The 27,626-nt window shown below is 49.5% G+C and overlaps 1 protein-coding gene across 2 annotated transcripts in view; it reads right to left on the reverse strand.

Moving 5' to 3' along the window:
- Positions 1-27,626, reverse strand: part of PIK3R3 (phosphoinositide-3-kinase regulatory subunit 3) — a 78,657-nt gene that overhangs the window by 21,676 nt on the left and 29,355 nt on the right. The window contains exon 1 of one of the 2 annotated variants that reach the window (XM_054638074.2): positions 10,587-11,286. The exons of the other annotated variant lie outside the window; for it this stretch is intronic. Within the exon in view, the coding sequence (XP_054494049.1) occupies positions 10,587-10,692 (106 nt within the window). The 5' untranslated portion in view covers positions 10,693-11,286. Of the gene's footprint in view, positions 1-10,586; positions 11,287-27,626 lie in introns of those variants that run through there. 2 annotated transcript variants of the gene reach the window in all.

A 27,626-nucleotide genomic window follows, 5' to 3' on the forward strand; every position in this document is an offset into this window, starting at 1 on the left:
ACAAATAATCACAACTACCAAGTACTCTGATAAAGTCAATTTTAAGTCCCTCAGCACTTTCACGGGCATGTTTACTAGCCTTCCTTCTGATGCTCTCAATCTACTCTCTCTCTACACTGTGACAAGCAGAAAACAGATCAGAGGATTTCCAAGACAGTTACTCAGCTTCAAAAAGGCTGATGTACAGTAGATACCCTGCAAACTGTAATATAAAGCTCTACAAAGTGTCATTGCTATGGAAACATGCAAGTAATCTGTGGTTAGGCCAGCTAACATTTTTAATGACATAGTCCTTGAGGAGAGAAGGGTTTTCCCTTTGGAGATATAGATGAAGACTTGGAATGAAAATGTAGGCTAGCTTTGTTGAAAAGAAAAATTCACCCCAATCTTTAACTGCTCTCTGCCGTCTTACTCAATTTCTCAAGCACTCTTCTCAATTTCTCTAACAGAGTTCAGGCAAAGCCTCAAAATCTTTCCCTCCCTCAGGAGTCCCGTACTTGTCCCTGCTGCATGAAAACCCCTCAAAGATACCTGTGAAAAAAGCACAGGCTTGTGCAGAGGCTTTCCAGCTGACAAAGGGGAGGGTGGTGCACACCTGCTGACAGCAGCTGACTCCCACCACTGGCAGGTAAATGATGCTGGCAGCTCCACATCTCAGCTCTCCTGCCAGAGCCCTTTGCAGAGCGTTGAGCACCAACGCCCTTCGGAGCTGCCCTTCCTCAAAGGGCAGCTAATGTGCACGGAGAACTGCTCTGGGAATGGGGAAGGAAGCTCCTTGATGGAATTATTGCTGGCCACAGAACCTCAGGCATGCTCACATTTTCACTCTCCTCCCCCAAAATAGGCCAGATGCCAAGGAGTAAGACATATTCAAAGAATTGAAGTCTTTCAATATCTCATTACAGAAAACAGCAGACAAGTTGGCAGAAGGCCAGGCAGGCTTCCAATGAAAACATTCCCATTATAGCTTTGCTTATGTTTCTATGAACTTTCACAAAAAACAACACCTTTAAGAAATATTTCAGTTTTTATTAATTGGCTTTTTTGATAAAGATCTGTTTTGTTTGAAAACTCCCCAGCTATCCAGCCCTCTCCCACACCTCCCAATCACTGTTTCACCTCCTACAACCCAACAGGCTTCTGCTGCACTCTGTTCCTCATGAGCATCCATAGCTACTGCACAGGTTAAAATATTATCTGCTCTGGGACACCTGCAGAACAGGGGACAACAACAGTCTGTGAAGAGGCTGGATCAAATTCAGCATTCCCTTGGGCATTTCAAAAGCATCTCTCACTATTTTGCAAGCCCTGTTACTTCGCGGGCTGAGACATAAGAAATGGAAGATGTTCATAGTCAGATAAAGGACATGGGGATCTTTTACTTCTGTACCAAAACACAGCTTCTCCCCTTCATTCCAGCCTTTGCATGAAGGTGCAAAGCCAATAATCCCTCAGCTTCCCAATTATTTTCATTGCCCAAAGAAAAATTGTTTTCCTTCCAACACAGAGCCTGGTGTAACTGCTGCAAAGCTACAGCAATGTCAGAGGTTCCATGATCAACAGGGTTGAGGTGACTGTCCCAAAATTAACATGAGGAGGATAAAAAGGATAAGTCCTCTTTCACCTACCAGGCATAATTAGCACACTCTTAATGAACTGGAGAGGTTTTAGGACTTTTGTCATGTTTCATCACTCAAAGATTATCACTACCCAGTGTCACATGCCTGGCTCACACAAGGAAGGAATAATTTTATTATATAAACAGCAGGCCCAGGCTTTTGCCAACTCTGGATGAAAGTCCATGACAGACATTTTATTGCCATGAAAATTTCAGATATTCAACAAGAATATTGTACATTACAGTATCAAATGTCAGGTCCAGAAGACTATACAGCAAAAGTAAGTGTAAAGTGCAAGGAGCAAGGAGCTTCTCTTCTTGCTTTCTAAGTGAAGCAGCTCCTCATCTGCCTTCACAGAAGAAACACCACAGCATGTTTTCTACTCCTCCACAGGCAGAGTCTTCAGAACACTATTAAAAGTATTGTTTGGTCAATATGCGGGAACAGATTTTTTGACAAGAGCAAGGAAAACACAAAATTCAGAGTAAGCAAAGAACTACAGTGATTGAGAATGAAGAACTGGCTTTTCATTGTATCAGACAGAGAATGAAGTCAGGCCCCAGCAGTGACAGCTATGGCTAGGAGACATACCAAAGCAAAAAGAAAAAGATCTTTAAAATAATAACTGATTTTAAATAATAAATAATTTAAATGAAAACAGCTCAGGACTGTTTCCCCCAGGTATTTCAAAGACTAATCATCCATCCAGATGTCAGGTACAAACCTCACAGGAGATCCAGTTCACAGAAATAACTGGTGCTACTGAGAAGTTGGCTGCACAAGAGGCTATTTAAAAATAATAATACAGCTGCAAATGCATATGATTCTTGCTGCTCTAAGCAGCATTTTATTTCAGCTTACCACTAGCTCCAATCTTTCAGAGCAGTATGTAAAATTGTTCCTCACACAGTACCTGTCCTTGTGCTATGTCAAACCATTTTCTAGTTACCAAAGCACAAATATTTCAACACCACCTAAATTGCTAAGAGTGAGCCATCTAAATCAAGATCAAAAGGTGCATTTCTAAATCAAGACTCCAGAAGAAATTTGAAGGTAAAAAAGTATTCAGAGGGAATCTGTTGTACACTTTGTCATGAGTCATCTTTTTTAAGAAGCTTGATTTTGAAGGAAGCTCCACTGAGGCAGAAGTCCCAATCCACAGGGGGATCCCACACAGTGCCTGCAGCAGAAGGGGAGGTTCAGAGCAGACATGGAAGAGTCAAGCCAGGCCATTGCTCATGCTCAGATTTGATCCCCTTACTCAGTACATGGTGATTTTCAAAGTATTTTAATGAAATCCATTTCAGATCAGCAGCTTGACTTCTCTCACTGCCCCAAAACTTATCAGTGAGACTGTACTATAGCCTTCAAAACAGAAAGGATCTTCAACACTCATCTCATTGATTCAAGCTGCCTTGTAACCTTCAAGAGGCACTCTTGGAGACAGGAGATGAATCAGGGCAATGAAGCCAAAACCACCACAGACTTCTAATTGGACACTTGGGAGCAGTTCCTTGAGGGACAACGATGGAGATTCTGACAATGTCCCCAGGACTACTGCACAGGGCAGAGCAGCAGGAGTACTGGAACACAGGGCAGAAATACAGCCTGGGAAATTCAATTGCAATGTACAAATTCAGGTTGTAACAGACAGAACTTACAGGCTCAAGTTCAATATTGTCAATGAACTTCTCATCCATTTTATCTCTTGCACATTTTCCTGGGACAGGTGCTGAATACAGGCCCTACTGCTCACACTCAAAAAGCCCCACGTGTCAACAGTGAGACAAGTTCCCCCCATTACAGCAATTTTTCTTGAACTCCATTGCAGCAGGTGTACTTTCAGGGGTTTTGTTTGGGTTTTTTAAGGGGAGGCATGCAAGGAAGGAAAGAATTCCTCCAAAAGAAAATATGATTGTGTGCAGCATCAGATTTTAGGGACTCCAGAGACAAAGTTAGGATGAGGCTACAGAAGGTAAAAACCTTAAAAAATGGCTCCAGTATTCTCCTTTCAAGGGTTAGAGGAAGAAACTAACAGAGAGCAAGCAGTAGTTAACAAAAGGAGAGGATTATGTTTGGAAGGAGAAAACTGACCTGAAGCACAAGAGTCACAAAGTGACACTGAACCAAAAGTCAAGTTATTCTGTAGCAAAGGAACAAACAATATTAAGGAGTGGATTGGTATTTTTATAATTCTTCCAAACCCACCAATTTTTGTGCAGAGAAATGTGATCTTTTTAAGCCATTTCTAGGTAACTATTGGTCGTCTTCAGGAATATCTGCTTTTAGAAGTAACATTCCTATGAGCTACCACTAAAATCACAAAAACTGGAATAGTCTGGATGAATGCTGGAAGCAGTCACAGGCTGAAGCAGCTGAAGTATTTCATCTCCTTTTTCAAAGTGCTCGGGATGGAAGGCATCCATCTTGAGTGTGCTGCTGCACTCAAAGCCAGGGAAGATCCTGGATCCTGTTCAGCCACAGGAAAGCTTCAGAGCTCATTGTGCTTCGGCATCAGGATTCACCAGGCAGCTGGTTGGTGTGCAACAGGGCAGCTGGAGTCCTTTTTGGAAAGGGCTACAAGAGGCACCACCTGCACTTTGCCTTTTTTTTTTTTGTACTGTATGAATCTTTGTAAAGCTCCCTGTATACAGGCACTTTTCTTCAGAACTAGAAAAACTTAAGATACTGGAATATATTCACTGGAACATTGCAGAATCTTTGTCTGTTGAGTGGAGGACAAATCAAACATGAAGGGCAATGAAAATATCTTCTAAAGAAGTTACATCCCCTCACACTGTTTGGGGACCCAGCACCAGCTCATTGCTGTAGCTTATATTATATGGAGAATCAAATTCTTGCTTACTTAGCTATTGTGCAGACTTTAACCTGTCAGAAGAAATGAGATAAAAAGCAGAAGAAAAAAAGACAATCTGACTCATTTCCATAGGGGCACTTAGTACATGAGCAGAGATTGTTCCTTAAGCATTACTCAGCAACCTACTTTACAAAAATGAGTTTTCCAAAAAATGCAGCTAGAACACACCTATTGCTTTAATGGGACTGAAGCTTCACAGCAAACTGTTTCAACACAGTTAACAGTCTTTCTGACAATAATAAAGCCTAAGCTTTAAAACACACAGGGCATGCTGATAAAAGTATTCTTTATTCTTCTCTAGCTCTCTGCCCAAAAAGTGACTCACTAAACAACCAACATGAGGTGATGTAAGGCACCCAACTGTGTTCAGCCCTGGGTGCAGATGTGTATGACCAGCTATGCCTCTGTTTTCCCAAGCTGTAGAGCAAAGATAAGCGCAAACAGCTTCAGTCTGGAAGAAGATAATCATGCAGGCAATGGCAAAGACAGAAGACAGCTCTGCTGGTTGGGGAAGCAACAGCCCCACAGAAAACTCCAGGAAGAGTCTTCTCCTTTTAAACATGTGATACAGAAGGAACACTGTGATTAACTCCTGTCAGGTACAGGAATCATGCAATACACAAAACTGCTTGGAACAACAATTGCAGAAATAACATTTGCTGCAAAAACACATGTTGAAGAGCTTTGTTTCTTCTCAGAATGTTCCCTTGTGTTTTAGTTTGCATAAACCTGTAGCTTTAAGAACACAGAGCTGAAAAACTCCTTTTAGCAAGTTCTGCCTCCCCAGCTATTTCTACACAAACTGAAAACCTAGTAATAAACACAAATGTCAGCCTTTTAAGGCAGGCTCTCTCATCTCAAGCAAAACAGCATTTCACTTTCTATTAATGATGCTATTTTTTGTGGTCGTGTATTTAATTGAAAGCTGATGAGTGATATTCTTTAACAGTTAGAGCCATCAAAAAGAAAATTAAATGCAAGGAATGCAAAAGCAAGCCTAAAAATGCAATCAGAAATAAAAGAATGGTTACAGAAGTCATTAAATAAAAAGGCCAGTAGAGAACTCTAGGTGAAACAAGAACAGAATAGAAGCATTTCACACCACTGCCCTCATAGAAGCTGAGACTCAAAACAAACAATTTTCCCACATATGCAGAATACAGTGACTGAGCCTTATTTACTCCCTGCTCTACCCCAAATCAGCCTGCACAAGCTTCCCTTCTGTAACAGGGAAACTCTCAATCCCAAACGTCTACTTTTTTTGAAATACAATTTCCAGCAAGAATTAAATTTGCAAAAAAAAAGACAGTTGAAGCTACAGTACTGTTGTTTTGAATACATGCACTAGTAGGACTATTTTTTTTAAGATGTGCAAGAACAGAACTTTTCTTTGATAAGCTTCTGGAGCCAGATAAGCTGAAGGACAACACTGTCAATGCTATTCAAATTTGCATCTGTTCTCCCATTGGAAAACTAGTCAGGCATAGACAGAAAGTGTTCACCTACATCTGGCTACTGTGTACCACAAACCCAGTTTGAGAAGCCCTCAGTTTCCACTGTAACACTGAGAATGATACAGCACACCTGGTATCCCAGTAAACACTGCCCTCGAGCTCAGAACCCTGTGTTTTCCAAATTACAATTACAGTATCGCTCCCCTAAAATAAGGGTTGTCAAATTATACATGAGAATAGAAACTATAATGAATAAATATAGTGTTTCCCTTGAATACTTGGAATACTTATCTTATTCATACACTGGCAGTGCTGCCTAAACTACATAGCCCACAAATTATTGCTCCCCCTGTTTAAATATTGAAAGATGTTGTAGCAATAGCATTGTTACAGCATATGAGGCGAGGCAAAGTACTGCTCTTGAAAAAGACAGCTGGATCAAGTTATAAATGTAGTTAGTCATATTTCAGGGTTCAAACAGGTAGCTTCCATATAGCTTGAGGTCAAAGAGCTATTGTACTATCTGTTCATAGACAGAGCCCATTCTGCATTAGGAAGCCTGCCTGAAACTTGTGGTTTTCTTCATAACCCACACAAAGGAAACTAACCTCTAATTTGTAGTTGAGCCAAATATCTTTGCTGACATCTGTATCAGAAATCCCAGCAGACCACTCTTACTGATTTTCATCCAACTGTGACAAAATGTATTCAGTGATTACACATTTTATCACCAACACAACTGATAATGTATCCCAGATCTACAGAGGGAAAGACTTTACTTAGCCCTTCTAAGTTGAAGTGAGGCAATACATAGGTAGCTGTGCTTTAGATACTCTGGTAACTTTTGCAGTCAATTTGACATCCTCTGTTCAAAAACTTCTGGCAGTAACAACTTTTTGCAGACCTGAACCATGTAGTCAAATAAACTAAATTCAACCCAGAACCTATTTTCTTGTCTTTTCACATAGCAAGACCCACAGCAACAACAAACATATGAGTACACCCCTGACAGTTTCCTAATGCCAGAGCCAGCACATGATGCAGCTACAGCCACAATACTCTAACTTAATCTATCATTGGAAAGTTGAGAAGCTGTTATGTTAGCTATATGCAAGTGATGGCCCCATTTGTGTCTAGATACTGAAAGTTTCTGGTTGCATGTAGTATTATGTGCCATAAAGAGATCCTCCCTCATGCCAGTGATGCATGTAAAAATGCAAAATAAAGTATAAGCAAGAGGAAAAAGCATGAGGTAACAGGAGTCACCCTTCTGGTTGTCACCACTGTGGTGCCTGTGTTAGTTGTACTGCTCTAAATTATGCTTTGTGAGGCTGGCAGAGATGCATCCCTAGTTACACCTCTCTGTTTGGGAAAACTGTCCCAATTCCTATGTTCAGGATGGATTAAAGCCTAGCAGAAAGATTGCAGTTCCTTGTTACCTGACTGCCTCTGCTCGAGTTGAGAAAAAAAGTGAGAGACAGGTGTTATTACTTTTATTTCTGAACTTTAGAGCAAACCTTGTAGCAGAGAGGCTCCAGGACTGCTCTGAACATCCATTTACACCTACAGCCCGAACAGCAAACACAAGCACACTGATAAGCTGGTGCAGGTGCACTGAGGCCTGACAGAAGCTCCGGCTGCGCTGCAGGCTGCCTGCCATCACCAGATTTTATTTCTGCATTATTATTGGGCAAGGCTAAGGTGGGTATTAAGACGGCCTGCCAAGATAAATTAAAGGTCTACCGGCCCTTAACGAGAAACAGTATCCCCACCCTCGGCTCGGAGGTTACGGGTGACACCGCACATTATGTTCACCTTGCTTTTGTCTTCTGCCTCAAGTTTAGACGCAGTAAAATGTAATCAGGGGCAGTCATGCGTGAGCACAGACACTCGGCTCCCGGGATCCGCCAGTGCCCGGTGCTGCGGCACAAAACACAACCGGGGATGTCTCGGCTCAACTTGTGGGAACAAAGGAGCGCTCCGGCTGCCGAGGCAGCGGGGCCGAACACCGCTGCTCCCAGGGTCCTGCTGCTGCACACCCCTGCTCCGGGGGTGATGCTGCACACCCCTGCTCCCGGGGTCCTGCTGCACACCCCTGCTCTCGGGGGGTGCTGCTGCACACCCCTGCTCTCGGGGGGCTGCTGCACACCCCTGCTCTCGGGGGGCTGCTCAGGCAGCGGGGTTGCACACCCCTGCTCCCGGGGAGCTGCTGCACATCCCTGCTCTGGGGGTGATGCTGCTGCACACCCCTGCTCTCTGGGGGTGATGCTGCTGCACACCCCTGCTCTCGGGGGGATGCTGCTGCACACCCCTGCTCTCGGGGGGTGATGCTGCTGCACACCCCTGCTCTCGGGGGGTGATGCTGCTGCTGCACACCCCTGCTCGGGATGCCCCACACCGCCGCTCCTGGGGCAGCGCTGCCACCACTCATCCTCCCAGGAGCTCCGGCCACCGCGCCGGGAACGCTGCACCGAAAAACCTTCACAAATTTTTGTTGGAAGCGGGCCAAGTGGAGCTGTGGTTGTTACCGGGTGCAAAGGCGGTGACTTTATCCCAAGGCACGCCGAGTGTTTAAGCCTTCCAAATAAATTCCTCCACACTCCCCTTAGGGACGACCTATCATCCCAGGCCAGAAAATGCCTTCCCACCCTGCCTCTGGACAGGGAGAAAGCAGAACCCTCCTCTGCCACACTCTCCCTCCCTCCCCCTGCAATTTAAAAGTTGCAGTTCCACGAAATCAGGACATACACATGGGGATTATCCCATGCATCATTTCCAGCTCTGCCTCGTCCAGTTTAAAAATATGAAAGATAAAGTTACTGAACACTTCAGGGATCAGCCTGTAACATGAAGTCCTTTTGCTAACGGGTGTTTGGACTGTGCAGATCCTTGATCCCTGACAAGAGGGCTCCAGTGATGGAAGCATTGGCATTATTAATGATAGAAGAGCTGCTTCGTAATGTAAACTTTGAAAGGCTCTGTGAGAATTTTGCATGGCCAAATTCTTGCAGAAACACTGGAAAGTTGTTTTCTAACCAGTTCATTTTGTCCAGCCCTTTTTAGCAGCCTCCTTGTACTAAGCCATTCAAGGGGCTTTATTTTTTTTTTTTTTTAATAAAAGCCCCACACTAATTGCTTTAAGTCACCTACAATGGGACTTGGGTTTTTGTTCATTTGATACAAGCACACACAAATACTTACCTCGTGAATAGTTAAAAATCAAAAGCATTTACAAGAAAGATACCCTTTAAAATTCACAGAAACAAAGTGATTTGACTGAACTTCAGGCTTTCAGGAGTAACATCTAAAAATAGATAGTGTCAGCTATGCAAGAATTTAATGAGTGGTGGCCAGTGCTGTGTGTATGAGAGATCTGTCCAATTTTTAAAGCGTCAGAATTACCAAAAGAAGAAGTACAGGTCCTTGAGGTCCAAAAATCTGAGGATGATCACCTCCTCCTGTTTTAATTAAAGTACCACATACCTCCAGAGAGAAAAATACAGCTCACTGTGCTGAAACAAAGAGAATAAACCACACTTGCAGATACATGCCACGATTCAGGCACAGGTTGGAAAGCACATTCTGAAAGTACGTGCCCCATAAAAGACAGCACTTGGAATTGCTTATTGGCTATCAATTTCTCTGCAGGCTAAGACTTTTGGTGTATTTTTTACTGTACCTTCTGGCTGTACAGATCAGAGACCTGAGAAGATAAAGGCCCTTCATTTACCTTACTGCTTCAGCCTGTTTGACTCTTACAGGTATAGATACAGTTTCACCAGTACCCATTTATGCTTACTTTTATTCATTTACCAAAGAAAGACTCAACCTCTCCTCCTCACAAGCCTTCCCTCCCTCTTCAGACACAAAAGAAACTTTCTGCCCCATCTAAAAACTTCAGGCAAGCAAGGGATAATGCATTTCCCCATTTTCAGCACTAGCAATCCATGGAGGGGGGAGGGAATAAAAAGTGAATCAAATCCTTTTGAACCAGGTTATTAAGTGTTATCAAAGTAACTGTGCCTCCAGGGATGGATTCCAGCCCGTTCCCAAGTATTATCCCCCCATCACCAAAACCCAGCGACAGCACACACCTCATCTGTCACTGCTGGAAGAGAGCTGGGGAGAAAAGGGTCTTGGAGACTGTAAAAGCGATTAAACTGGAGCTGAATGGAGGTGGGTAAATCACCACCATCAAAGTGTTACAGGCACATTAAGGCACACAGGTGAAGAGGATAATAAAAGCGCTCCTCTAGGAGCGAATACAGCCGAAATATACGCTTTTCAATAAAGGTTTTCAAAAAAGGAGACACGGGAGAGGGGCTGCGAGCAGCTCCCCTCCTCCTGCCTCCTTCCATCTCCCAAAAGGCACCATAAATTGCTCTTCCCTCCCACCTCCCCCACAAAAAAAACCCCCAGTATTAAAATACTTTTGCCCAGGAGACAGCAAGCTCAAGTCCCTGGGAAGTTTACACAAAGTTGAACTACAGATATTAATTTTCACACCCCCCCCTCCCCCCTCTCCTTTTATTTTAAAAGGGAAAAGTCTGCAGGAGGAGGGAGGGCAGGGATGGACGGCAGTCCCCGACCCGCTGCCAGGGGTGCGGGGCCAGCTCGCAGGCTTCGGCTCCCTACCTGGAGGGTCCATTTCAATGTAAAATATCAGCTCAGTGGAATAGGGCATCATCACTTCCCTCCAGTCCGTGTCATCGCGGTCCATATCCCACAACGTGTTGTACATCGCGACAGCCAAGTCCCGGCAGGGTTAGAAATAAGAGGTTGGATAGCTCGGCTTTTAATCGAGAGGTGGAAAAAAAAAAATGGGAGGGATAAAAAAAAAAAGAAAAAAAAAAGGCGAGAAGAATTGACCTCGCTGCAAAATAACACTTCTAAAAAAATTTAAAAATCGCAAAATTAAACTTAAAAAAAAAGCCTCCACGCAAGTCACCTCAGCAGCTGCCCTACAGGAACTAAAGGTAGGTAGCAATATATATAATAATATATAGAGTGCTTCTTTTTGTTAAAAAAGACACCTTTCCACAGAAAAGCCACTTTCCTGAATTCTTTCTAAAAATCGCCGTTTTCGGGGTATTTTTAAAACACAAGCCAAACAAGCTCCCCACAGGAAAGCCGGGGGATGGTGGGAAGCAGCGGATAAAAAGGGGCTATTTCAGTCTCTGGATGAATTCTTTCCGCCGGCGGAGGACGAGAAAGGAGGCAGCGGCGGCGGGCAACAATACGGGCGGGCGCGGAGCCCGAGCGGGGCGGGCGGCGCTGTGCCCGCGGTGCGGAGCGCGCCGGCGGGGCTGGCTGCGCGGGGCTCAGCGGCGGGCGGGCGGCCCGCGGCGGGGCCCGCCGTGCCCTGCTGGCGGCGCGGGGCGGCGGGCGGCGGTGGCGGCGGGCGGCGGGGCCGGGCTCGGAGCGGCCGCGCTCGGTGACATTTTAAGCGGCTCTGAGGGGCCCGGCCGCCGCCACCCGCCTCTTGCTGGGGACCGGGCCACGCCCCCCCGGCGCCAGGGGGCGGGGCTTCGCGCCGGCTCTTTAACCCCTTGGAGGTGAACGGGGGTGTGTGTGTGCGGGCGCTTCCATGAGGCAGAGAGAGGGGTGGACAAAAAAAAAAGAGACATAAAGGGGAAACGTGTCTCTTCGCGCCGGCGAGGCAGACCCACATAGAAAGCTTAGCATAGAATAAAAGTCTGCTTCCCCCCTTTTCTAACTTTATCCGGCTCGCTTTCGCCACTTTTCTCGACGCTTTTTCGCAGTGCTCCCCCGTACTGAGGCGCGCAGTGGCGGTGGTAGGTCCCCCGGCTGGCCGGCCGCCAAGGGGCCGCTGCCGCGGAGCACGCGCGGGGGGCGGGGGGAGCGGAGCGCAGTTGCCAGAGCTGCTGCCTTTGTCTGAGGGAGCAGCGAGCGCCGGGATTGGCAGAGGGCTGCGGGCGGTCCAGCCAATCAGCGCGCGGCGGGGCCGGCCGGCTCGATGGCGATTGGCCGCGAGCGCCGGTTACTAAGCTGGACAAAGGAAGGCGAGCGCTGAGGCGAGAGCGGGGTTCGGGGGGCGCGGGGTGAGCCGGCCCCGCATCCCTGCCCCGCATCCCTGCCCCGCACCCGGCCGGGCAACTCCCCGACACCGCCGGCCCCAGCGCTGGCCATGGGGAAACTCAGTTTCCCCACACCGCCGGCGGGGCTGCCCCCGCCCCGAGCCGGTGCGCCGCAGCACCGGGGCTACCTGGCACCCTGCAGCCCGGGTCGGCCGCCGTGTGGGGATGAGGGAGACCCGCGCACAGGGGACCCTGTGCAGGTAGAGCCGCTGGTCACATCCCCGGCGGGAGCCTGTCCTGGCTGAGCTCTCAGCCGCTGCACTGGCCACAAACACTGGCTCTCCTCCCTCCTCTGCAGGGCCCTGCTGTGTGAGCCACGTAATCTACGTAATAACCTGTCCATCTCAGAGGGCACCGTAACTAGCGAGTGTGACCCGCGAGAAAAACCCGACGCGCTTTCGAGCGACATAACCAGCGGGAAAAAAAAAACAAACAAACCAAAAACAAAAAACAAAAAACACCAAAAACCACAGGAAAAGGCACCGAACTGGGTGTCTGTCTGTCACCAGGTTTGGGATAAGTCTGAGCTGCAAACACACCCGAAATGGAACCTCAGCCTGCCTGGCAGGCACATCCCGATGGGCAGCCACAGCCCGCAGGCACCGGCGGGAGGCAGGAGTGCAGCCAGCTCGGCACTCAGCCTCGGTTTTGGCGCGGCGAAGCATCCTTAGAGAAAGGCTGCTGCTGAGAAATTAAGGAAGAGTCCTTTCCCGAGACTCCCGACCAGTGTCAGAGGCACAAGGATGGACAACACCTTGATCTACTGTGGAAATCTCAGGGAAGGTTGGAAAACCCAGCACTGAAGTTGTCTGCTTTATTTGCACTTCAAAGCATAGAAGAGCAAGTGACGAATAATTTGTCCTGCTCTGGCATTAGGTAGCAGCTCCTGAAAGCACCCTCCTGGCTTTGCTGAACCTTAGGGTGACTGCCACATAGAACAACTGAAAGGCTGTACCCGACTGAAGAGTGTGAGGGAAGATCTGAAGTTTGCTGATGTATCACAACTTCCACAGCAAGCAATTTAGAGCAGCCTGCTCCAGGAAAAGAGCTCCTTGAGGGATGGATGGCTGCAGAAGAGCACAGGGCTTTGATTCAAGTCACTCACTGTACATAAATTAATTTTATAAGCCCATCCACAAACTCTGATTAATCCATGATAACCAGATATGATTCCTTTTTCTAATTTTTAAATTAAATTATTGAGCTGATACCATGTACCAGCTCTGGCTTCTTCAAAGGGAAGTGCCCTCCTTGGAAGCACAGCTGGCTCCCCCAGTGAAATTTAACTTTGTGCTTTGTGCCCAAGCCATCAGCTGCCCACTGGCAAGGTGTGGGGCATCCCACAAGGGTCAGGCATGAAGTAAATGCTGCTTTGCAGGCCCTGCAGAGCTAAGAACTGGGGCTGTGGTCCCTGTGGCAGCCCCCAAACTTAGATTGGCAGCTGTGGCAGAGAGGGGGAAGGAGGCAGACTCAGGTTGAAATTCATTTTCCCCCTTCCTGCACCTCATTATAAGTTCCACCCACATAAGACCTAATTACTTGGCTTTTATGCTGGCAAAGTGGATTTCATCCTTGCTGTTTCCCATGGTGGTTGCCTTCATTTTCATGGCAGCACTGATGGTTACAGCTTATTGATGTTTTCACTTTAGTGATTTAAAGCAGAATACATTTTGTTATTAGCACTGGTTTCTCTCATTGCTGCTTTAATCAAAGATGCAATTTAAGGCAGAGGATTGTGTGTAATGGTAAACAGTAGGATAATGCCTTGAGAGAACAGAATATTAATGTGTTTTTATTTCTCAAAACTGTGCTTATAATTTACCCAAGATTGCTTGACTCCCAAAACACACATAGGGGGTGCTCCCTTTCCTACCACACTGCCTGCCCTGCACCAGGGATGAGCATGGTGTGCATGTGTGTGCCCAGGGGGGAGAGGGAGGCACATCTGCTGCCTTACACACTGCTAAACCCTCTCTGCCTGTGCCTCTCCCACAGGCACAAGGTCTGAGCATCAGAGAGCAGAGACAAAACCGGGAGCACACTGAGGGCTCGGGGATGCTCAAGGTCTGGGAGTGCTCCCACTGCCAAAACCTGGCCATGCAAACCCAATACCTCACCCCAAGATGGGAAAAGCTACATTCAAACACTGAAACAAAATAATGGTGATTTGGCAGTGCCTGAGCAGGGGTCAAAGTGCTGGAGGAGGGGACTTGGTGCCCCACGCTACTGACTGACAGGGGGCTGAAAGACAAGAAGTGAGCCCAGTGCCTGCTGCCTTCCCAGCATCCTGACATCCCGTGTCGACGGCTGTGCATTTGCTCACTTTCCTTTCCTTGGATCTGACAATTTGCATTTCAAGGCAAGATTAAATATTGAAGTTTTGAGCGCTTCCATGTGCTTCAGGAGGAGCTGAACAGACCTGCACTGGAACAGACTGAACACAGAAAAGCCATTTGTGCCAAACTGCCTGGTTTCCTCTTTGCCGAGCCATGATAATGTGATATCCGACAGCTGAATGTAGGCCACAACAGGCTTTTATAGTTGGAGGGCTGCAAGAGGGAGGGGGGCTGGATCCACAGTGCTGCCAGCCAAATGCATGAAAATGATCAGAGACTTTTGGGGCAGGCAGGAGACTCCTGGACACTCCCGAGATCCAGATATTAGCTGCACTGTTAGCACAAGCTCAGGGCCCGCTGGAGGGGAGCTTGGAGAAGGTAAAACTGTGTTGACATCAGCAAGGACAACTCCCTGGCCATCAGAAGATGCTACATGAAATTACTGGCATTTTGCTGCACAGGCACTGGGATTTTTGGATAATGTGCTGTGACCGGTGGCCAGCTTCCCACGGGGGCAGCCACACCTGCAAGGAACAGCACAAGAACAACCAGTTACGGCAGTTTGGTTTAGTTAACGGATTTTTCCTGCCTCTCAGGAAAATCTTTCCTCTCTCTCTCCTGTTTCTCAGCTCCTGGTGATGAGGAGACGAGGGAAGGTGTGAGGGTTTGTCTGCTTTGGCTCAGATGCTGCTGCTGGGTCTCAGTGTGGCTCAGTACACTGCAGACCAACCCCGGAGCTTGCTGGCAGGAGAAGAGGTGTTGGGAATGGCAGAGGTTCATCCTGCCTTCCTGAACCACGGAGACTGTGCAAGCACCATCTTCCCCTTCAGTTGTACAGTCTGAGCCCCAAAAGTACCACAGAGACCACAAAGCTTTTGCTGCAAGATTAAGAGTATTAATCCCTGCAGGGGTGAAGCAGCTGCAGTTTGCTTCCCCGCATCCTCCAGAACCTTCATGTGAAATGTAATGGGTGTTTTTAACAAGGACTGTGCTTCCTCTCTCTGCTTTATAGTCATTTTATGTCCTAACAGGCTGCAGAACAGTTGCCTCACTCCACCCCAGATGTGGCCACATTTCTGTGGTGAGGAAAAACTCTGGCAAGTGTGCTGAAGTCGGGTGCTTTGGTTTGAAAATTATACATTGCATTAAAAACCTGTATTAAAGAATAATATGCGGTCTGCAAAAGCATTCAAATGAAACACTTCAGTGTTAGGAAGTGTCTTATTTACAGCAGGGAGAGCAGCTTTTGCCCTTTTCCCTCCCCTGTCCGCTGCCTAAGGAAAGAGTTTGAAATAGGGGCTTGTGTCCATAAAGGTCGGAACACAAGGCATGCACATAGAGCTGAGCTTGTGAGGAATCATACATTAGGCATTTCCTAACTTAAAAGCACTTGGCTTTGCATTGTAAACAACATTCTTTTAACATAGGAAATAACATTTAAAAAAAAATAAAGAAAAAGATCTTTTAAATAAATGTCTGCAATGTAGGTTGTTGCAGCTGGACTTAAGGTATTCCTCAGCAAGGCTTGGACTGGCCTTTCCTCACTGCTCCAGAGGCTTCTGCCCAAAAAATTTCAGGAGTAACGGTCTGGGATAGAAGCAGAAAGCTGCTCTCCTGCAAGGGGACAGGAGGTGTGTGTGGCTTTTGCAGCTGGACAGTGGATGCCAACCCCGTGCTCTGCACATGGGTGTCTGGGGTGGACACATCTGCACCTGGAGAGTGCCCGGGGATGGATGAGGGGGTGGGCACGGGGGGGAGGGTGAGGGAAAGGGCACGCTGCACTGAGCTGTGCTGAATTGCTGCTTTGGCAGACTGTACCAGGCCAGCTCTTTAGAAAGTTCACGTTCAGTTATTGTTTTGACAGGCTGCCAAAGTTTTCCTGAGGAATGCAGGCAGCAGAAGGGAAATGGTGATTTTCAAACTTTTTTTTTTATAACTCAGCCAAACCAGAATGGAATTTCATGGGAAAAGTGAAAGGTACATCTCTAGCCTCGGGGCATCTTTGCTGCCAAGTTTCAGGGTCTGGCTGCAAACAATGGAGGTGTCGGAGCATCTCCAAAGCGGTGCACCCTTGCACGCACTCACATGTGCTCACGCACACTCACACACACGCTGGAAGCATCTTCTCTAATGGTGACTGCTCCCAGAAAACTGACATTAACCCGCAACGCTTTAAAAAGAGTATGCGCGGTGTAAAAGCAGGCGACAAAGCAGCTGATGAAAGGTTTGCGGCTTGGGAGGACATTTCGGTGCTCTCCCCACCCGGTCCTGGCGTGCAGCCAGCCGTGGGGGCACCGCTGCTCTCCACATGCTCTTCACTAGGTCAGTCCCAGAGCCACGGGGTATTTTTGCAGGTCTCCCTACCCCTAGGAAGGGCAGGAGGTTGCAAGCTCCCCTCCTCCTCCTCCTCCTCCTCCACAGAGGGAGGAGAGCAGCCGGTGAGCCGGGCTCCAGCGCTGCAGCACCCCGGGGTCTGCGGGGCTGTGGAACCGGGCTGGGGAACTGCCAGTTACCTTATATTTTCCAGTACACTAATTTCTCTTGTCATCTTGCCAGTGACAAACAGAGAGAGTTAAACAGAGCAATCCATTAAAGAAGCAGCCTGACAGACCAATTGTTAAGGGTTTCAGCGATCCCCATTTACACTGGCTTGAAAAAAATTTTGCCTCGAGCAGCTCCAATTACAGAATTATCGGACCACACTCTGGTCCCTTTGTGCACTTCGCATCTCTGTCATCGTTCCAGGCCTCTCTCTATTTTGTTGCTTAGAAATGGTGAGCAAAATGGAAGGAGACTTGTAACAAATTCAGAGAAATTAGAGGGAGGATAAAAGAGAGAGAGAAAAGCTCCTTCCCTGATTCTAATGTCCTAAGCCAGGACACTTTTAAAATGTTACACTGTATAGGAATTTAAAATATTTTTCACTTCCTCTATTCATTGCTTTAATGCACTGGAACTACTTGCTTAGTACTTTCCCCCCACCCCTTCCCCCAAGGAATGTACAATAACCACTCTGTAAATTCCTCAGGTCTGATTTTAAGAGGTACTGTAGAACTTTATTCGTGGAGGAAAGAAATAATCCCAATACCTTCCTGCAGTAACTCTTTTTAATAAACATGGCAGTGTATGTTCTGATCCCAGCCAGTGATGCAAGCAGCAGGAAGAGGAAATCAGCATCACCTCTAGGAAAAGCGAGGTCTCAGGCCTGCTCTGCTGACATCCCACTTGGTGACCTTCAGGCTGGATTGCCAGCATGGGTTTGAAGGTGGCACCATTCCCGGTAAGAGCAATTCTGAAAAGCCCACAGGATTTCCACTTCCGCAAAGCAAAGCTTAAACTCTGTAGATTTGTTATTATTATGAAAAAACCCCAACACAATTTTTTCCCTACCCTAGGATGCACAGCTGAAGGGTTTCCTAACCCTTCACCTTTGGCTGAGTGAAGCATGGCCCCCATGATGCAGCAGTTATGTGACATGGACATTATGCCCCCAACCCAGTGTGGCATCACCTGCTATCTTCCAGCAAAGTCTTCCATTCCTGGCCTCCCAAACACTGATTTTACCATCCCTCTGCCAGTATTATTCTGGTAGCAGTACCCTCATAAGTCCACAACATGTAAGAACATCCTCCCTTTCCTTGCAGCAGAGATCATCTGGTTTTGGAGGGAGGGAAAGTGAACAAAGCCACCCCTGGGCAATGCCAGCGGAGACCGAGATCAACCTTCAGCCCTAATGCACCAGGGAATGCTGGCTTCCCTCTGGCCCAAAACAGAAGGAAGTTTCTCATGGCTGAGTCCCCAGCCCTGCCATGCAAGTTCTTTGCCCCCATCCCTTTCCCTGGGATTTGATGGAACTGACCTATCAATTTCTCTGTGCCCAGGGAACCTCACTGCAGCACATCCATACTTGGAGCTCTGCACAGCTGCAGGAACAGAGACTTCCCACCCCAGACTTTGGGTGGAGATGGAAAGCAGGAGAAAAACTCCCATAACAAACCAGGGAGCTCTCAGGGGTCTCAGGGGTATTGAAAAGTCCTCTCATTTCTTCTTAATCACTTAGGCCAAGAACTCAAGTGTCGGCAGTGTGTTGGCCAGGGTTGTTTTCCTTGCAGTTATCCACATGCAATTCATGCCTTGGAAAATGACCCATTTACCATCATGCATTGTTGCTTAGCTACACATGCTTTCCCTCTAAGTTTTCCCAAATGGAAACATGGCTCTATTTGCTTTGGAGATCATTTTCCCTGGCTTTCTCTGCTTTACAGTAAATAAGCATAAGAAGAAGAACCTCTGAATGCTGAGTGGAGAAATAAAACAAACAACGTGGTGTAGGGTGAGCATTTAAAATCCAGCATGTGAATGCAATGCCTTCCTTTCCCAGCCGAGGTGATGGGCAGGAAGGGTTTGAGCAAAGGCAGCTTGCAGGTCAGGTTCATTAAGACTTTTTTTTGTCTGTCATTTGCATAAAAGTTCTTTCCCTGCTGAAAATTTCCAAACAATTTGGTTGAATAATTCTAGGTTCTCAAGAGAAGAGTACTATTTCCCTGGAGGACAGGTGAGACTTGGGGGCACTGAAGCTCACTCTGTGTCTCTGCTGCCATGCCTGCCTTGTGGAATCCGGGTATCCTCCAGAAACATGCAGGAAAACACCTCCCTTATACCTGCAAACGAGCACACTACTCTGAGCCGCTAGCCAAGACTTTATTCATCAAACCCCAAATTTTCTCACGTTCATTAAGTCCTAACTACACTGTTCTAGTGCCTGGTTGAAATAAACAGGGTAGGAGACTTTTTCTCCTTTTGACGCCTCAATCAAAAGTGATCCGCTCAAGATCGGGAAGCTCGGCGGGTCTGCAGTCCCCATCATCTCTCAGAGGGACTCTATGAAAAAGGATATCTGCGACTTTGTCTACTTAGAAAAGAGCTGGGGATCCAGCCCTTGTGCTGCCAGTAAGGTATGACCCCTATCTCAAGTGACTGTTCTTTTCCACCTCCGGGTCCGGGTTTAAGATGATTTCTCTGGTCAGGGCGAGGGCAACAACAGTTTTCAGCATCTCTGCAGGCTCAGCATTCTGTTCCTCACGTGTAGGCATCACTCTAAGTTCTTAATTCTGCATTGGCTCGTTGTTTTTGGTTTTGTTTTGTTTTTGGTTTTTTTCGGTAAGTTTGACACTTCCCATGGCATGCTGGTCCTGAAGTTATTTTGCATCTTCTGATGCCCCCCCCTCTCCCACGTCTCGTCCCTTCCCCTCGCTGTCTGGGGAGAAGAGCCATTAACTTAGCCCTAGCCAGGGCCTTTACTGATACAAAAAGAGCCATTAATTTCAACGGCTTGTGATTATCATAACAAACAGGTAGCACTTTAGCAGCAACACTCGTCGGACTAGTTTTTGTAACCTTGTTCTCACAAAAAAATTGGTAGATTTTTGTTTATAACATGGTGGGCACAGGCTGGCAGATCAGCCACTGCAGCATGAAGTTCAGCTTCCCAGCACACCGGGTAAATCTTTGGGCCATTTGCTGGAATCCTGAGCCCACCAGTTCCTATGCTGCACAGACATCCTCAAAACATGCAACAAATCCCGAGATTTTGGAAAGCACAAGCTTTACAGCCCATGCACAGAGGGACTGTGTGGCACGTGTTCAGCTGTGTCCCTGGGATCACTGCTCTTGCTCAGCATATGCCTTAAGGCTGAGTTAGTGCTTGTGTCCAGGATTTCCAGATGTCCAGCAGTTTATCTGTTCCTCAAGGATCAGACAAAACTTGCAACATCTTCAGATTTTACTAAGGACAAAGCTTTTGGGTAAAAAGGCAGCCAAGTGTCTCTCACAACACATAGGTTAGTAGAGAACTCAGTGGAAAACCTTTTGTTTCCTGATGCCATGAATGTGCTGGCCATGAGCTCTTTGTGCAGAGCAGACACAGCCGTCAGCTGCCAGAGCTCCCAGGAGCAGGACGCTCTGAAGGGTGAGCTCTGCCCTGCCTTCTGCTGACAAAGCATAAAATCCATATTGTCTCTGAACAGAAAAAGGGGGAAACAAAGTAAGTCATGTGATGCTGGTTACCAGGCCAAAACACTGAACTGAGGTTTCATACAACAGTTTCCAGAGTGCCAGAAAGTGAAGAGGGATATTGTGCCTATGCAAATCCTGGCTGGTGGGCTGACACCTTCCAAACACTGCACTCTGTGAGAGCGGCCAGCACCTGAAGAAGCACCTTTACTCCTCTGTCGCTCTTATCTTGCTTTGACCAAGTATACACAATAGAGCTTTGTTTTGGGTGATACCTCCCAGATTAACGGCCTCTTAGAAGTGCTTTGAGGATTTAAATGAGTGAAAACAGTAGGAGAGGGAGGGGAAAGGGAGAAAAACTTGCTGCTGCACTACAGGTGGCAAAGTCGGTGGATACTAAACCCACTAAATAAGGAGCTGGGATCTATGTCAGACTGAAAGAAGCAAATGTGTGACCTGGCTCCCTGCCACCAGAGACACCTCATGACAATGTCTCAGTCCTAAAGTAGGAATCCACTTCACTGTCCCCTGTGTCCCTCCAGCAAGGGTGGGGATGCTGTTGCTTGCGGATGCTGCCCAGGTCTGTGGTGTTCCCCACACAACAAGCTCAGGCACCTCATCCTCATGGTACAGCCTCCTGGCCCCATCTCTCTGCAGTGGGTGTGTTTCAGCACAGGCATTTTGGGGAGCCCAGCAGGTATCAGACACTGTGTCCTCTCCTTCCCTTTGCCATTGCATTTCTGCAGCTGAGGCCAAATCCTGCTTCTTGCAATCCTGCCTGCTCTCTTTGGTTGATGGGAGATGCCAGGTCTTTCTTGCCCTGGGTGAAAGGATCACTCTGGCTCAGGCTGGGCACCTGCCTTAGGTCCTGGAGCTGAATCAGGCCAAGGGCAGTTTTCACAAATGGAAATCCCCCTGGTTTTATTGTCTTTGAAGCCTGGAAACACCTGCCTGTTGCTCAGGGAAACAAGGCAGTCAGGATAAGGGTCTGGCAGCACCTCCCCTTTGTTCTGTGTCCTTCCTGGGCACCCTTTGGAGCCCAACCCTGCCAGCACCCTGTGCCCCCCATGGTTGGTTAGGAGTTGGCCGTGTGAAAATCAAACATCAAAGGGCTCTTCCAGCAAGGGCTATTTCCACATCAAATGCCTACCTCCAGTCCTGAGCCACTGGGGAGAGAATTCTTCATAAAAGGAGAGGGAAGATTAATATTATTTTTCAGAAGTATAATGGGAGGTTTCCACTCCCCAAGCACTTCAGAGTTGGTTTTTGCACAAAGCTAGAATAATTTCAACCCCAAAGGAAAAAGAAAAATACATAAGAGGAGGTTAAAAATGCCTGAAAAAATAGTTGGTCTGAATAGAAATGTTCAGGTCACTGTCACTTCAGGGGCTGGGAGAGGCTGCTCTTGGGAGAGCCTGACTTTCCATAGGAATGCATGTCCTCCATCCTCACTCTCAGAGCAGCAAGCTTGTTCTGGATGCCTGCTTGAGCATGGGGAAGCGGGGAGAGCCAAGGACAGGCTGTCAGAACTGCAAACTGGTGAGAAGAGGAAGGAGAGGACAAGGGGTAGAGAAGATGCTGGAAGCAGTCTGTTGGGCAAGTGGAACAGGAACAGCCCGCTGTGAAGTGCAGCCCTCCCTGAGACTCTCCAAGAGAAAGGCGGCACGAATCCGGCCGAGCGACAGGCTGGCAGCGTGCCTGGAGCGTGGCATAGCTGTGCCTTGGAAAGGCACCTGCAGCCTCAGCATCTTCCTCTCACAAACATGCCACAGCATCACGGGGGAACCACAGTCCTGCAGCCTGACAGCCAGTTTCTGCTCTGTGAGCATGAGCCATTGGGCCAGACGGGTGTATGAACAATTATTTGATCATTTCCACTGCAGGAACCAACTTGACAAATACCTCCAATTCACAAGCTTGCAGTCTGCTTCTGAAAAACCAGACCAAGAGCAAGCTTCCACCCTGGAAAATCCCTTGCTTGTGTCTGCTCTGCATCCTTTCCCGTGCTGGGAAAGGTTGGGCCAAATGCAGAAGGCACCACAGAGCTGGCAAAGCTGCTCTGGGGCAGTGTCCCCAGGCTGGTGGGTCAGGGGTGGCAGGGCTTAGCCCCTGGGACATGGTCTGTCCTTGGATGACTTTGTGCCTTGCTTGTTTTCTGCTTCTTGGTCATTCAATAGAATGAAATTTTGCTAGTGTGTACCTCACCTTCCTCTGGACTTGGGGTACAGTCCTTGCAGCTCCAAGCCTCACAGTCTCAGGTGACATGCACCCCTCAGTGATTTTCACTTAAAAGAGGGGTAGGAAGAAACTACTTGTGGATAAGGAAATGCAACATATGATCCTGATGGCTCAGGGAAACTCTGTTGGTTAAACCAAATCTTGCTGTTTCCCAATGCTTGAAGTTACCCATCTGTGAAGAGGGCCAGAGTAGGCATCTTCATCCCATAAATCCCACTTAAGCCCTAAAGAAAATGCTTCAGTGGTGCTTCAGGTTCATCTGCTGGCCACCACAGGGACAAAGGCTTCACACTGTCCCAAGCAAGCAGAAAAATCCCCCAGTCCCTCTGCTGGAGATTGGAACTGATGGCCAGAGGGCAGTGATGGGAGAAAGCAGCAGCAGAAGGTGGCTGGGCAGCAGTTTGTGGGACTGTGCTGGCATCACTTGTGTGCCCCAGTATCCTTCCTCACCAGCTTTCCTGTGTCCCTGGAGCCAAAGCAGGGAGGTGATGGCAATGCTTCTCCCCTCCCCCAGACACTGCCAGTTACCAGGAAGGTGGGGGAGCCCCGGGACAGTGGCTGTGCGCTGATGCCGGGGTGTGACACCGGCGGGGCAGTGCTGGGAAAGCCAAGGGGAGCGCTGGGAACGGGAGACGCCTGCGGCAGACGCCGGTGCCGGGAGGACACGGCCGGTTCGCTGCCTGCGGGACTGCCCAAAACAACTCGCTCACATTTACTGTAAGCGGCGGCCAGGCCGTCCGTAGCTTGTGGTGAACATACCAGCCCAGCCTGCAGAAAGGGCTGCGGAAGCCAAGCTGGCCCCTTGCCCAGCAGGCTGGAGGAGGGGAGCGGGGGGGCTCTGCAGCCCTGCCCCGGCACAGCACCCTCAGCCCCGCAGGCCCCAGAGCCTCCTTTGGGAACACACGAGCTGGATTTTCTCTTGCCAGGTGCTTTCTGCACCCAGCGTAAGGAGGGGGTGATGCTGTGGACGGAGCCCCCCGTATGATTCCCCTGCCGGGGCGCTGGGGCAGCTGGAGGAACGCAGGGAATTCCTGACTGCGCAGAGGGCCCCCATGAGCGGCACCGCACAGGGACTCAGAGGCCGGGCTGGGTGCCGCTGGCTGGCAGCCAGCTCATCCCTGGGGCACCTGGGGCCACGGCCGAGCCGGGAAACCCCCCGGCTGCACCCGGCTTCCGGCCTTTGTGAGGGAGCTGGTGGCGGGGCGGTGGCAGCGGGATGGCTGCCATCGTGTCACCCTGGCCCCGTGTGCCTGCAGCCCGAGAGGTGCTGCCGGATGGCGGGACACCATGCAAGGCCTGGCCGAGGGAACTCGCCGTCCCCTCCCACGCAGCTGTGCTGGGAGGGAAATTTCCGACACTGCCGGCTTCCCAGAAGCCAGGGGAGATTTTGTCCCTGGCTCTGCTGTCTCAGCTCACGCGTCTTTCCCAGCTCAGGCTGTGACCCTGGCATGCGAGGCTTGGTGCCAGGGTGTGGGGAGAGACAGAGGGTGGGCAGCCCGGCGGGCCAGGCTGTGTGGAGCCAGGCACAGAGCTCCAGCCCTTCTCCTGGCCGCTATCCCAGTCAGGCCATCTTTGCCGGTGGGTCCCCTACAGCGCCGTGTGCTGCCCAATGCCAGCCAGCTCAGTGACATCAGCACGTGCCACATCCCTGTCCCCTTGCCCCAAAGCGTCGCACCAAAATCCCCTTTTGAGGCACCATGGCCCCGGCAGTGTTGGGGTCACTGTGCTGGGGGTGCTGTAGGGGTGTGCTGCAGGGCCAAGGACCAGAAGTTTTGTCTCTCTCCTTCCTGGCATGGATGCAAAGCATCCTGCAAGAGAGTGCCCATCAAGGGAGGGACTCTGCTTGGCAGAGATCTCTGTGGCATGAGCCACAGGGCTGGTGCCTTAGGTGTCCTGGGCCCTGAGGGTCAATGGGCCTGGCCCTGTGCAGGCAGTGGGGAATGTGGCTGCTCCACGGTGGGATGGGGGAGTCAGGGGACACTGGCCATGTATCAGGTGACACTTGGTGTTGGGAGTATGACCATATCCCACAGCAGCCATCCCAACCTTCCCCAGCCACACAGCACTGGCTACGGATATTTTCTGTTCTTACAAGAAATCCAGCTAAAAACAAGGAACTGTTCCAACCAGGTGACTCCTCCAGAGCTTTTTCCTCTGCTCTGTGTTTAAGCAGCAGTGATTTTTGCTCAAGAATGTCCAAATCTTTTCTCTGCATGGGCTCTGATTTTGAGCTCCCAAGCACTGGAGGGCTCCTGGCACCTTCCCATCCCCTGCCTGCCCTGAGTGCAGGGCCTGTTGCCAGAAAAAAAGCTGAGCCTGGGACTTAAATGTCCGGCCCAAACCTGATGTGCCTGAGAAGGAGGAGCACTGACCCTGACCCTCCCAGCCCTCCAGCACCAGCTCGGGCTTAACTCTCTCCTCTGCAGGAAGATTTGAAGCCTTCCAGTTAAATCCGGGAAGGAGTTAGCAAGTCTTTGTGGCAGGAGGATTAGAGGCAGAGGTAAATGCTCCTGCTAAGTGTAATCTGGCTGGTTAAAAGCTCAGCTCAGCCTCTATCCCAGCATTGTCCTTGCTTCTGATAAATACAACAGGCAATTCTGCAAACACAGACTTTTCCTATTGCCACGCAAGGGAGTGGTGAGAACCTGTTGTTCTACCCTTCTCCCCAGGATATCATTAGGATTTATTACCAACCCCCAGTGCCCTCCTTTCTCTGGGATGGGTTGGACACTGGCAGCCTCTGATCCTGCGGGTGCAGCAGGAGGGGGATTACAGCTCGTGGGGCCACAGGTCAGGGCAGGTAAAGGCAGCAGAAGCTCCTGATGCTGGGGAAATGGGACTGGGGGCAGAACCAAAGCCCTCTTTCTCCCCACAAGCCAGGGGTTTCTCCCATCCCATGCCTTGGGGAGCCCTCTGGATGGGATGGGGCAGGAGCTGTGAGGGCATAGGGACTGGGAGGCTGGGAGTTCTGCTCACTGTGGAGTATATAGCAACTCAAAACAGAAATGAAAAATGATCATAACTGTGCAAAACCAGTTTACACTTACTTGATTCTCTCTGAAAAATTCTGGAGCTGGTGGCCCTAAGGGGGCACAAGAGGGTGGCAGGAGCCACTGGCCATGTGGCAGAAGCATCTATCCCTGCTGTTCCCTGCAGGTGACAGGACTCCCTGGGCAGTACTAGCCAGGATCCTGTGTGCCAGCTCCAGGAGTTTGTGGGTGCCCTGGAGAGAGTCCCTTGCTCCCACAAATGGAGGGTGCACAGATGACCTCTTCCAGGGGATTATGGCTGAACTGGGGGGCTTTCCTGGGAAGTATGAGCAGGCAGGGATCAGGGTCTTACCAGGATTAAGGTATTTTCCATGCATTTAAACTAGTTGTCACGAACCTGGAGCTGACCCAGAGCACAGCACTTGGGGGACAGGGGAGAAGAGGGGGGAGAAGCTCATGTCCACCCCAAAACCCACCCCAAGCCTTGCAGGGTGCAGGGGGAAGTTGGTCACAGAGGCTTAGAAGCCCCCAAATCCCCAGAGATGATCTCTGGTCCTCAATTTGCAGAGGTGAGCAGGTGCTGCACAACCCCAGATGCTGATGGAGGAGAGCTTGGGGCGCTCAGGGGGAACAGCAGCAAGTCCCAGGGAGACAGCAGAGCCCTGTGCCCTCTCTGGGGCCAGGACAGAGGGGTCCATTGTGGGAGATGTGAGAGCTGGGTGGCTCCAGGAGCTTGGTAACCTTAATCCTCCCTTGGATTAATGCTTAGGGGAGCTGGGGACAGTGTTTAAACCTGCCAGAGTGAGCCCTCGTGTTGAGCACAGCCCTGTAGTGGGGTCGGAGGGGGACAGAGGGCACAGGGTGAGGACAAGAAGAGGTGCAGGCAGTCTTGTGGCCTGGTCTGACATGCAGCCTCAGATTTTGTGGGCATGTGTGCCCTGCCCTTGCTGGGAGCAAAGGGATGGGCAGTGTGAGGACCAGCCCTGTGACAGGGTCACTTCTGGCTGCGCTGCTTGGCTCTCAGAGGCTGCTCTGGTTCTGCAGGGCCACTGCAGGCTGGACCCCTTGAGCCTGGCCAAGGTGGAAACCATCTGCCCTTGGAAGGGTACTCTTCTGGGGGAATGTCTGCCTCTAATGAAGTTCTGGGATGAAATCCCTCTCTCAGGATAAACTGGCTTCCCTGGGGCTGAGCTTTCAGCCTGGCTCAGAGGACCAGTGTGAGGATGCTCAGACAGCCCATGTTCCTGCCCACACAGACCCAAACTGAGCCCAGACCCCAGCAGAGGACCCCCGAGCTTGTGGCAATAGGAGCCACCCTCCTCTGTAGCCACTGGCCATGCTGGGGGTTTGCAAGGCCGTGCAGAGGCAGAGCAGTCCCAGCCCCAGCTCTTCCCCTGAAGCACCTGGTCCCAGCCTACCACACCAGGTCCTTGTCCCCAGTCCCAGCTGAGCAGGAAATGCCACATGGGTGTCCTTAGAGGAGGTTCCCACCATGGCAGTGTGGGTGCAGCTCTCTCAGAGCATCCCCTGGTCCCAGCTCTCTACCAGGCACCTGGCTTCAGCATGAAGGTGTCCCTGGACCTCCTCCACCACTCTAAAGGATTGGCCCCTCATGGGAATCCCCTGTCCTGTGCCTAGTCCAGACCATGTCCTGTGCTGCCCAAACCTGCTGCCAGTCCCAGGGAGCTGCCACAGGACACTGTCACCCATCCTGATGTGGCCAGTGTCACCTTGGGTGTGTCCCTGGCAGAATGGGACTGGCCTTGCAGGGGCTGCAGATGCTGTGTGCCTGTCCCCTGGGGCAGTGAGACAGGATGGGATGTACTGTCCTAAGTGGCATCTTAACTAGATCTGATCCAGTCTTGCAAAGCCACAGCGCCTTCAATTCCCTTAGCGCTCCAAATCTGCTACTGTGCATCTAAGCGGATTATTTTAAATACCCCATGATGGACTGCTCCTTTGTAATATAAACCAGCCTCATGTGTCCCATTCCCCTCCTAT

This window comes from Agelaius phoeniceus, chromosome 8, assembly GCF_051311805.1.
Source record: "Agelaius phoeniceus isolate bAgePho1 chromosome 8, bAgePho1.hap1, whole genome shotgun sequence".
Lineage (NCBI taxonomy): Eukaryota > Metazoa > Chordata > Aves > Passeriformes > Icteridae > Agelaius > Agelaius phoeniceus.